This window comes from Gymnoscopelus braueri (genome assembly GCF_963280865.1).
Source record: "Gymnoscopelus braueri genome assembly, chromosome: 1".
In the NCBI taxonomy this organism is placed as follows: Eukaryota; Metazoa; Chordata; class Actinopteri; order Myctophiformes; family Myctophidae; genus Gymnoscopelus; species Gymnoscopelus braueri.
The window spans coordinates 11,434,046-11,446,711 of NC_137603.1; the positions used below are offsets into that span (position 1 = coordinate 11,434,046).

The window sequence follows — 12,666 nt, forward strand, 5'->3', positions numbered from 1 at the left end:
ACCATGTCCTGCCTGTAACCTACCCCCTTAAAGCAGAATAAGTGGTCTATTGATATATCATTTCCATATTTGGTAAAGTTGTCAGCCCAATTCCATCTCCACTGACTTCCAGATATATATATATACATATATTTCTAAAAGAATACAACATTAAAAATGCTTAGAGGATTTACTTCCTTAGCCTACTTACTGGCAGTGTGCACAAGACATTTGACAGATAGACAAAACACACACAAGAGATTATTCCTGGATTTGTACACTATGAGATTTGAAGAATAATGCACAAGACATTTGGCAGATAGACAAAACACACACAAGAGATTATTCCTGGATTTGTACAATAATTCATACACAAAACACATATTCACTCACAAAATGTGAGTTGTGTGGGCAAGAGATTTGGCACTGTTTGGAGATTAGTGGTTCAGCAGACAGACATGGACAGGCACATACACAAATATTTATACATGTTAAATACATGTTTAGTGCTCCAAATGTATCTTAAATTCTATTTGTGAATGCATTTTCAGGCTCCAAAATATAATGTCAAACATCTTCTCTCCTGGGCTAACCTACTGCATATTTAGTTGTGGCATATATATTGTTTTGCAATAAGGGACGTTTTTCCACTGTCATCAATATTCCAGTTTCCCTCCTTCCTGGTGGAGGGGAGAGGTGTGGGGGGAGAGATACCATATGTATCTGTACAAGCTCCATGAAGTGTACATACAGTACCTATACATACCCATACATACATACATACATACATACATACATACATACATACATACATACATACATACTGTACATACATACATATATACATACATACATACATACATACTGTACATACATGCATACATGCATGCATACATACATACATGAATACATGCATACATGCATGCATGCATACATGCATGCATACATACATACATACATACATACATACATACATACATACATACATACATACATACATACATACATACATACATACATACATACATACATACAGACAGACATACAGACATACATACATACCGACACCATATATTAACTAAAATGTATATGATTTGTGATTACCTCAAAATGCACATCACATTTTTCAACTGATCCTCTGATAGTGAATTTAAGGGTGCCCCTTTTCCATTGAAAAAAACACCTGAAAAATGCATTTCAGGTGTTGGACTTAAGGTGAAGTTCCCTTCTCTATTCTGTGTCCTCCTTCACTTTGGCTAACTGGGCACAATGTTGTCTAGTTTGAATGCCTTCCTCTGAGATCACATGCCAAGGCCCGGTTGTCTCACCTTTTTAGCCCATTCAATCCGGGAACGCATTTACTGTGTCATTTGAGATTTCTAGCTATAACCATTATTTTATACTTTGGGTTAGAAAATACTTATGTTGCTATAATCAAACCTTTTCATGTCAAGGACCACCGGAAATGATATGTATTGGCCGCGGACCCCCCATCTCAAAATATTTTGTTCTTAAATAAATTAAATTGTGAAATTCTCAGACTCCTTTTCTGCCTCTCTCCCCCTCTGTCAGTTGGCCCTGCAGTGCCCATGTTAATAAAGGGAATGAAGTTGAGTCCATTAACCCTTTACTTAGTTGAACGAAGTCCCCCAGGGCTCTAGGCCCCTTCCTGTTTTCGCTCTACGCTAAATCCCTTCGCCTGACAATAACTGATCTACAGGCTCACAACACCTACTCTTTACAGAGGCAGTGTGTGTGTGAGTGAGTATAATGAACATGGACTGGTCTTTCAATATATGAATAATTATGACTGAAGTTGAAGTTTATATAGTGCCTATCTGGGTGTTAGTGTTTTAATAAATGATTCCATGCCTGTTCTTCTTAATTCAGAACATTTAAACTTTATTTAAATCATTTTTGCAGGACAAAGAGATGTATGTGTGTATTTGACTTATTTTATTGTTATACACACTGTTGAGGAAGCTTGAAGTACAAGAATTCCGCTGCCTATAATGAGGTAAATAACTGTACAGTATGTGTGACAATAAACACCCCTGAACATGAATTTCTAGAAGCCTCACAATCAAACTAGAGTAGGAACAAAACAGACAATGTTAAAGGAGTGTATTTCCTTTCTTTTTAACACCAAAGGGAAAACATTCAATAAATTAATATGAATAAAAATGTATATACATTTCTTAAATAATCAGTGCAAGTTCATTTTTGTTCCCTATGTCATCCAATCTCATTAATATTAAAGTCATATTATGTAACTTCCATTTTGAGTCTTTTTGGCATAGCTTTGCTGTCTATGATTCCCAGAGCTTGGTTCAAAACAAAGCCACGGATGTACCGGTCCAAAACAAATGCTGCAATGTCCTTACACCGAGGTTATTCTTGAAAGCAACGTTTTCAGAAACGGTATGCATTAACACATTCAATCAGGGAATGCATTAGTGTCATTTTGGATTTCTTTGGCTATTCAAAAATAGCAGATATACAAGCTCATAGCATGGCACATGAGCTTGTAGATATGCAATTTTTTAAAGATCTTGAAAATGTGTCCAAATCTTTGAATATATATATATTTTAAAGCAAACATTTTTAACTCAAATCTTTGCTTCTGGGGGGGTCCCTGGAACAAAACATTTTGAGATGGGGGTCCGCGGCCAAATACTTATCTAAAAATGTTTTCCAAATCCTAACAGTATGTTGCTATATCAGTGGTGCTCCAACTTTTCCATGTGAAGGACCACCCAAAATGATACGTATTTGGCCACGGACTCCCTTCTCAAAATATGTTGTTCCAGGGACCCCCAGAAGCACAGATCGGAGTTACAAATGTTCACTTAAAACATATATTAAAAGATTTGCCCCAAGATTTTTCAAAGAATTGCAGATCTACAAGCTCATAGCACGGCACTCTATGAGCATGTATATCTGCTGTTTTTGAATAGCCAAAGAAATCTTAAAATGACATTCCCGTTCTTAATGGATTAACTTTAAAATACATAAATAAAAAAATGTCTGGTTCGATCCCTGGTTCCCCCTGAGATAGTATTGAAGTCTTCTTGAGCAAGACACTAATAGGGCCCTATCTTGCGTGCCGCCTTACCCTTATCCCTAAACGTATTACCCATATTTTACTATTTTGAAAAACATTTTAAAATAGTCTACATTGACACGTTGTGAGCTTGTAGATCGGCCATTTGAACTATTTAAAAATGTTTTTCAAAATGGTAAAATATGGCTAATAAGTTTAGGGATAAGGGGTAAGATAGATAAGATAGGGCCCTAACTGCTCCCGATGAGCAGCTTCGGTATCGGTGTGGATATGATGGGTGAATGTAATTCACATTGTAAGTTGTAAAGCGCTTTGGATAAAGGCACTAAATAAATGCATTTACCATTTTACACAGTGGTGGAAAAAGTACTCAAATACTCTGTTACAAGTAAAAGTCCGGAATTCAAAATGCACAGTAAAAGTAGTATTGGTATCAAAATGTACTTAAAATATCAAATGTAAAAGTACTCGTTATGCAGAAGGTCCCATTTCACAAGTTTTCAAATCTACAAGCAGATCTACAAGCTCACAACACATCGCTTTGCGACGCGTTGTGAGCTTGTAGATCGGCTATTTTCACATTGCCTAAGTTTTAATAGGGCTGAAGTGGTTTTGTAATAATAATCAAAATCTACAAAGTAACTATAGTAACTGAAGTTTTCAACTAATTGTATTGGAGTAAAAGTACAATATTGCCTCTGAGATGTAGTGGAGTAGAAGTAAAAGTATTGCAAACTGGAAATACTCCAGTAAAGTAAAAGCACCTCAAAAATTGTACTTGAGTACAAGTACTTAGTTACTTTCCACCACTGATTTTACACCCACGAGCGCCACAACGTCGAAAAACACATTCATGTGGAATGGTTATTGTGAAAAATGTACCATTGAAAGATATCAAACATAACTTGTTTAATTGAAAATGTGACACAGTATGCCTTTAATAACTGTGGTCTGTACATGATGTGCTGTTTGTTTCAAGGCAACCCGTCTTTCAGTGGAGGTAGTTGGGACCAGACCCGTTGAAAGTTGAGAGTCACGACACTCTTTGATCTCACCGCAATGCAATCACGTTCATGTATCGTGAGGGTTCAATGTTTGGACCTAGTCGTGTTTTGAACTATTGGTTGCCTGATTGCAAGCGTTACTTCCGCATTCTTCTTGTTACACCAACACAAATTCCAAATTTGGCCAACTATAGGCTGGTTTGGGGAATAAATTATTCAATATTGTATATGAATGTTCTTCGCTTACAACGGCAGTCTACGGGAGCGTCGTAACTGTCAATAGCACCGGTTTAGACTAATGGAGTGAGCCAGAACAGTGGGTCATTCTCTGAGGACCTTGTTGAGGTCTGTGTAGAAGTTCACTAAGGTGTTCCCCATGGCAGCATCCACAGCACTCTGAGGAATCTTCCCCCGCAGTTCAGTCTGAACGTAACCTGTCAGCAAGCTGCCCTCTTCTTCATACGTAGGCACACAGAACCAGCCGCAAGGATGGTTGAAACCACGAACGGCGCCTGGGCGCTCAACAACCGCTGGGTCTTCCACACTCAAACCTGTGGAGCGAAGAAAAAAAAACACACCGGACAAGTTGAGTGAATCCCTTCCTTCAACTTTATTGTCACATCACAGGTTTAAACGTGTAAAAATCGGTGTGAAATTATTTGTTCTACATCCACTGCAGTTTCAAGAAAGGTGGAAAGAAATCGAGGAAGAAAGAAACAAAATATCAGATATCAACACGGCAAAGGGAAATATATAAAGTGCATGATATACTATACATAAGAAGGTATATAGTTATAAATTATATAGATATTTTATTGGGGCTGGTTGAATAGTTAATGAATGAAACATGGTCATATCGTTAAGAAGTTTCAAATCCTTGAGTTGACCAGTTAATCTAGTCGGGTCGATTTCAAATTTATCAGATTTGGGAATTTGATGTCAGTGTCCATGTTTGTAAAGGGAATGAAGTTAGGGTCCATTAACCACATACACTAGCATCCCTTTTCTGGGCATGTCATAATAGGTGAACATTCTGCGAAAATAAAACAACACGTTGCGTATATATAGGGTTTACGTGTTTAAATGCATCTATTTGTTCCATCTCACCACATGACAGCAGACCAGTCTTGTAGGGCGTGGTGAAGGACAGATCCACAAACTCCCTGGGAGAGATCAGACCCCACAGCTGACCTGCTGTTGTATAACGCATCACACACCTACTCTGTAGACAGGCACAAACAGACACATATACAAAATATTCATTCATTCATATACTTATTGTTGATAGACTGTTGATCAGTGTTGGGTCTAATGCATTACAAAATAAAGGAGTCACTGTAATTACATTAGTCTGTAATGCATTAATGTAAGAAAGACATTACTGTTCCTAAATTCACTTACTAATCAAGTAATTACATCATCACTCCTGCCTTTCATGCACGCTCAAAGTGCACGCTTTATTGTTTATTATTTCCACGTGCACGTGGTGTGATTTATTTGCTCATTGTACAGCACTGTGTAACTATATTTTGAAAGGCACTTTATAAATAGTTTACGTACTTATACTTGCACAACATTGCTTATTATTTTGAGGCAATTGAAATTTGTTCTAGGTGGTGTTAAGAAGGCCACCTCTTTTACATTGTTTTATGTATGTTGATATAATTTTTGTTTGAGGCAGATATTGCCTACTACCAGTGATTGGTCTGCTTGAACAGCGTTCCAGCAGTAAAGGGACATGCAATTGAGCCTCGTCCTTGCCACACTTTTTCTATTATGTTTTCACAAACTTTCCTGTTGGCTTTGTGGTATTAAAGAGCATAAAAGTAAGGTCTTCTGTATATCCTCTTTATTAGGATGGTTACAGTATTTGTGATATGTGGGAAAATCAACTCATGCACTTAAAATAGTTATTACTGAATGACTCGCGAATTGTACGCTGCTACACTAAATGTAATCGCTGCAGATGGTTGGGTAGAATTCTCAGACAGGGAGACGCTGGAGTTCATCCAGGCACAAAACATAAAGTGGAAGACAGCTGCGTTTGAAGGCTCACAGAATGGCAGCGGTTGGACAAAAGGTGAAGACACGCCAGCAACACAGCATTTAACCACATGAATCCCTAATTCTGGGAAAGTCATAATAGGCATACTGTACATTTGGCAATATAGTTCTACAAGCACATAACATGTCATGTTGTGAAGCTTTGTGAGCTGCTACTATTTTGGGCAAATCGATTTGATGTAGAGGGAATGAAGGAGGTAAGGGGACTAGACTATATAGACGTCTGGGGGACATAAAGTACAGTATGTGTATGTGATGAACAATTTATCAACCGCCATTTGCCATTGCAAATGCCAAGTTTAGTTTTACCAACCTCAGCGGTGGCTAGCAGTAGCATTATTACTTGTAGTAGTAGTGTAATACCTACCTGATCAATGGTATTGACGATGTCCATTGAAGTCATCAGCGAGTCCCATCTCAGTCGACATGGGCCAGGTCGGATAAAATCTATGATTCTGCTGGGACTGTCTTTGACCAAACCCTCAGCTTTATACCTGGAAGAACACACCAGACAATGGCACATATTCACCATTCCATGACCACATTAGATTTTTTATTTTTAAAGATATTGTCCTTCCAATTTTTTATATTTTAAAGCACAGATTTGTTTTTGGTTGAATTTCTCCAGCTAAATTCTGCATTTCTGTCACACACAGTGAACATAAAGAGATGTACATGGAGAGAGCCACAAAAGGCATCATGCGGCATCATAGTCTCAGTTATGTTATGCACTCTTACCATATGAGACAGAGGCGCCCCTACAAGTAATTGTACATGAAATACTGCATGAGAAATGCCACTATTCTATTCCATTATGGAATGTAAGTTGCAACTGCTGACATCCACTTTCAACACTTCTGAAAAAAAAAAGTTCACAAAATATCCGGATAATTATTGGTCCACTTTAAAAGAATGGATCCAAACTGGATTGGGTCCAGCTATATATATATAATTGGCAACTATTATTTTCTCTGGCCTGATTTCAGCTCAACTTGTTGAGTCAATCTGCGCTTTAAAATGCATCCCAAGTGCAACGATAACAGATCTTTGACCCAAACACAGATAATGTGTCCAGGTATCTCAGTCGGTAGATCGCTTGCTTTTGAAGCTCAATGTTCTGGGTTTGAGGATAGAGGCCCTTGTTGCTCGGCTGATACCGACAATAAGACACACAGACGACTTACTTACTTATTATTATTATTATTTAAGGTTGTTGGAAGACTTGTCCCAAGTGCTTTTCAAGACCGTGCTAGTTGACTTTCATACCGTACTGAAATGCATGGCATCCAATGGCTTCCTGGACTATATAACAACATAGGTAACTGCTATGGTCCTTTAAAAAAAAATCACTTTAGGCCAAAGAGCCTCCCGCAAATGATGCATAGAGGAAACATATTATTAATACTATCACTAACAATGTTCAATATAAGAAATTTGTTTTGACGGAAAATGTATTTTTCAATGATGACAGCGGACAAGCTTTACTTACAAGTAGCCGTGGAATTCTTCAGACGGTCTCCGCCAAACGGTTACATCCTTCTGAAACACAAGAAGCATGAGTTGAGGTTAGCCAGCAATATAGCCAAGACAGGACAGGACAGTGTCGAGAGACACCGAAACAAACCTGCAGAGTAGGTCTCCATCCAGAATAGAACCGGACTGTCCGGTCAGCTACGGCAGTGGTTCTCAACCTTTTCAGGCCGTGACCCCCCAAAATAATCATATTTGGGGACCCCCCACCCTGACAAGCACTTGGAATGTAGGAGTTGAGGTATTCAATTTAGCCTCTTTCTTATATCATTTGACAATTTGTCCAAATTTTGAAAAAAAAAATCCCGTATAGTTTGTTGATTACTTTTGATGCAGTAATGGTCTTTTTCTTTGCTTTTCCCCCCTTTTTTTTAGGTATTAAATTGTCACTGTCTTCTGGGGACCCCTAAAACATCACGTGGGTGTGCGGGTGTGCACCTCCCACTTACCGTCATCTTCGCAACCCTCCACTGATCCAACTCCAGACTGTGATAGGAGATTAAAGTATTTTCCAGTTTGGTAGTCAGGGCCTCCACATCTTCATTGTACCCCATGATGTCCCTGAAACACAGAGCTCTCATAGTAACACATTACAGAGACAACTCACTGACCTAACACAGATCAGTGTCTGTGTTGTGGGGGCGATGGATTCACGGGCCATGACCCACCAGATGACTTATTGTGCCCCCTCCCCCCAGGCCAGGCCCTGAGTATCTTTGCTTTTTATCAATTAGTTACATTTCTTCATGTTAAAAGTGAAAACGTTTCCACTAAATGTTAAAATTAAATAGAATTAAATAAAGACACACCCTGTGGGTCAAATTGATATGAGGTCACATTTAGCGAAGTGTGCTCTCATTGGTGTGGTGCTTGACCTATGACCTATGACATCAAAATAAGCACAGGGCACAAGCAACACACAACTGCTCTAAAAGAGCACTTACAGGTGGCTGCAATTCGGAACTGGCCCCTGTAAAAAGTCCAAGCTTATCACCAGAATCCCCCACCCGAACTGTTTACTGTACATATATATTTTTTTATTACTACTAGTTTATAAGATGTTTTTGCATTGTATTGTATTGTCTGTCTTTAAATGTTTCTATGGATTGAATACACATGGACCCCAATGGAAACAAGCCATAGTGCTTTCTTAGGTTTTAATTATTTTAGCAGACCATGTATTAAACTATACTTCCTGTGATTTTTTTTGTTAATAAAGTATTCAATCAATCAATCAATAAATAGTACGTTGTAAATTGTATGAATGTATTTATTATTATTATCTTAGTTCTCTGTGTGTCTCTGCTACACCTCTAGTGGTGTAGTGCTGGGCTATTCTCCAATCTCCAGTCCATAGTACTAAAACTTAAAATCTGTTTGTGCTTACATGGTATGGAGACAACATATTGACAGATAGCCTACAGTGAAATAACACAAACCTCACAATACAGTGAACCAGTGGTGGAAAAGTACTAAATTGTTTTACTTAAGTAAAAGTATCAATACTACAATGCAGAAATACTCTGTTACAAGTACAAGTCTGGCATTCAGAATTTACTTGAGTAAAAGTACAAAAGTATTGGCATCAAAAGGTAGGCTACTTAAAGTAGCAAAAGTAAAAGTACTCATTATGCAGAAATCCTCCATTTCATGTTTTCAAAATGTATACAATTATTTGAAAATAGCAGATCTACAAGCTCACAATACGTCGCATTGTGAGCTTGCTCCTTTCAAATAGCCTATACAGGTCTGAAGTGGTTAATGTATGTTTTGAAATAACAAAGTTGTTTTATAATAATATTTAAAATCTACAAAATAACTAGTAAATAAAGTTGTCCAATAATTGTAGTGGAGTAAAAGTACTATATATTTGCCTCTGAGATGTAATGGAGTAGAAGTAGTGAAAATTGGAAATACTCCAGTAAAGTAAAAAATACCTAAAAATGTTACTTAAGTATACAGTACTTGAGTACAAGTACTTAGTTACTTTACACCACTGCAGTGAACTAACAAGTTACAACACAGCGCACACTGACACACATGGTAAGGATACAACAGATCTCACACAGCAAACTAACAGTCAGATAACGACACATTACATAATACACATTATTATAATCACTGGTCTATAGTCTAACAATCAAGTTCATGTATTCATTAAATCATACTGTATAAAGCATATAAACTGCAGTTTACATACCTTTAATTGCCTATTTATGAGGACAAAAGGCAATTTTGACTCGTATTTAATTTCTCTTCACAGATGTAAACATGTGGCGTCGCCTCGGCCAATCAGCGGACGAACTGCGCATACGTAGTGGTCAGGTGCAGCGTTGCCAGGTTTTGTGAGAGAAATAAGCAACCAGGTCTAGAAAACAAGCCCAAAAGAAGCAACATGAGCACTTTAAAACTATGCATCGGCTATTTGAAAAATAGCGGATCTACTCAACATGTTGGTGAGCTTGTAGATCTGCTGTTTTCAAAAACTCTTGCAATAAAATGTTGAATATTTGGAATATTTAGAAACATTCTAACAACACAAATGCTCCCCTGGCACCACAAAAAAATGTCATGAAAATATTTGACTGGTTTAAATAACAAAGAGGTAAACAAGCCTAAATAAGCTCACACTTTAGAAACTAGTCCTAGGTAACTTGCAACCAACCAATATTTACCAGCAAATGTATAGAAAAAGAAACCCAAAGTCGCTTATAATAAGCCGACATGGCAACACTGGTAAGGTGGGGGCGTTTTCCGTTAGCCGACTGGTCACATTTCTGACCAATCGCCAATCAGTCAGCAGACGAGCCAGTGGTATCGTTTTCTCGTCGCTGGTTGGTTCGCCTGGCTGTGGGCGGGGATCGAACCACTTCCCTCCCAGTTGATTCTGTAATGTGCTCGTGCCTACAGTGGCCAGTAGAGAGCGCTAATGGACTGTCATTAATATAGTCTACTCTATGGAGGATACAGAAAGAGTGGGCACCAAGGAAGAGTGGGCAGTGGGCACCTCGATATAAAATTGTCTATTTTGTCCAAAATGTAAAAAAAATAAGATATTTGAAAAATGGTCTCAAGTTATTTAAAGTAGGCTATACTTTAAATAACAGTGTGTTATTCAATCTCCTGGAGGAACTCTGTAACTGCCTGACTCACCTGTAGTCTGAGTATATCTTTTCTTGTATTCTCAGGTTGCTTAGTTGTACTTTGCTTGCTTCAGAGTATCAGTGCTGTATATAGTTAGTGTGTGTTTAAAAGTAATTTGTTTTAAAGCATTAGAGGTATATTGTGAGGTGTGACCTGATTGCCCTATCAGAGGGAGTTTGACCTGAACCAGGCCTATTGCCTTGTTGATACTAGGGGAGGAGTCTTCAGATTCTCAAGGTGTATTTAAAGTCTGTTCAGCCATAGTCTCTCCAGTGTGTTATTCAATCTCCTGGAGGAACTCTGTAACTGCCTGACTCACCTGTAGTCTGAGTATATCTTTTCTTGTATTCTCAGGTTGCTTAGTTGTACTTTGCTTGCTTCAGAGTATCAGTGCTGTATATAGTTAGTGTGTGTTTAAAAGTAATTTGTTTTAAAGCATTAGAGGTATATTGTGAGGTGTGACCTGATTGCCCTATCAGAGGGAGTTTGACCTGAACCAGGCCTATTGCCTTGTTGATACTAGGGGAGGAGTCTTCAGATTCTCAAGGTGTATTTAAAGTCTGTTCAGCCATAGTCTCTCCAGTGTGTTATTCAATCTCCTGGAGGAACTCTGTAACTGCCTGACTCACCTGTAGTCTGAGTATATCTTTTCTTGTATTCTCAGGTTGCTTAGTTGTACTTTGCTTGCTTCAGAGTATCAGTGCTGTATATAGTTAGTGTGTGTTTAAAAGTAATTTGTTTTAAAGCATTAGAGGTATATTGTGAGGTGTGACCTGATTGCCCTATCAGAGGGAGTTTGACCTGAACCAGGCCTATTGCCTTGTTGATACTAGGGGAGGAGTCTTCAGATTCTCAAGGTGTATTTAAAGTCTGTTCAGCCATAGTCTCTCCAGTGTGTTATTCAATCTCCTGGAGGAACTCTGTAACTGCCTGACTCACCTGTAGTCTGAGTATATCTTTTCTTGTATTCTCAGGTTGCTTAGTTGTACTTTGCTTGCTTCAGAGTATCAGTGCTGTATATAGTTAGTGTGTGTTTAAAAGTAATTTGTTTTAAAGCATTAGAGGTATATTGTGAGGTGTGACCTGATTGCCCTATCAGAGGGAGTTTGACCTGAACCAGGCCTATTGCCTTGTTGATACTAGGGGAGGAGTCTTCAGATTCTCAAGGTGTATTTAAAGTCTGTTCAGCCATAGTCTCTCCAGTGTGTTATTCAATCTCCTGGAGGAACTCTGTAACTGCCTGACTCACCTGTAGTCTGAGTATATCTTTTCTTGTATTCTCAGGTTGCTTAGTTGTACTTTGCTTGCTTCAGAGTATCAGTGCTGTATATAGTTAGTGTGTGTTTAAAAGTAATTTGTTTTAAAGCATTAGAGGTATATTGTGAGGTGTGACCTGATTGCCCTATCAGAGGGAGTTTGACCTGAACCAGGCCTATTGCCTTGTTGATACTAGGGGAGGAGTCTCCTGATTTGTCTCAAGACAATTAGCAATCAGTAGAAGTTGTTTTAAACCACCTGCTCTGAAAGCGGTAGCTTTCAAAGCGGCTAGCAAACGAAGGCTAGGCAGACAAAGGCAAGAGGCGACTTTGTCAAAACCCGACTTAGTCAATTTACGACCTTCCACATTGAGTGCTTCTTCAGTGTTTAGTGATATATAGTAGTGTGATAGTAGTAGTATTTATAGTAGTGTGTATATGTTTAGTGATCTACGATGTGTTTTCTTCCTATTCCTGTCCTCTCCTCTTCCTGGTGGTCGCAAAAACACTGGGTTACACCCAGATGTCGCGATACAACTAATCTAATATATCCTACTCTTTCCACTCACGTCGAGCAAGTGGTAACGGGAGGGCTTTGGAATTGCCACTCGGCTGTGGTGGAAGG

At 38.5% G+C, this 12,666-nt stretch overlaps 1 protein-coding gene across 1 annotated transcript; it reads right to left on the reverse strand.

Moving 5' to 3' along the window:
- Nucleotides 1-3,623: 3,623 nt before the first annotated feature.
- On the reverse strand, nucleotides 3,624-9,925 carry stard4 (StAR related lipid transfer domain containing 4). Its single transcript, XM_080426949.1, has 6 exons — nucleotides 9,842-9,925; nucleotides 8,091-8,202; nucleotides 7,601-7,650; nucleotides 6,479-6,605; nucleotides 5,155-5,269; nucleotides 3,624-4,598 (listed from the first exon to the last, which is right to left on the reverse strand). Exons 2-6 carry the CDS (start codon nucleotides 8,193-8,195, stop codon nucleotides 4,369-4,371), a joined length of 627 nt encoding a protein of 208 aa, XP_080283075.1. The 5' UTR covers nucleotides 8,196-8,202; nucleotides 9,842-9,925; the 3' UTR covers nucleotides 3,624-4,368.
- Between the last annotated feature and the right edge of the window lie 2,741 nt (nucleotides 9,926-12,666).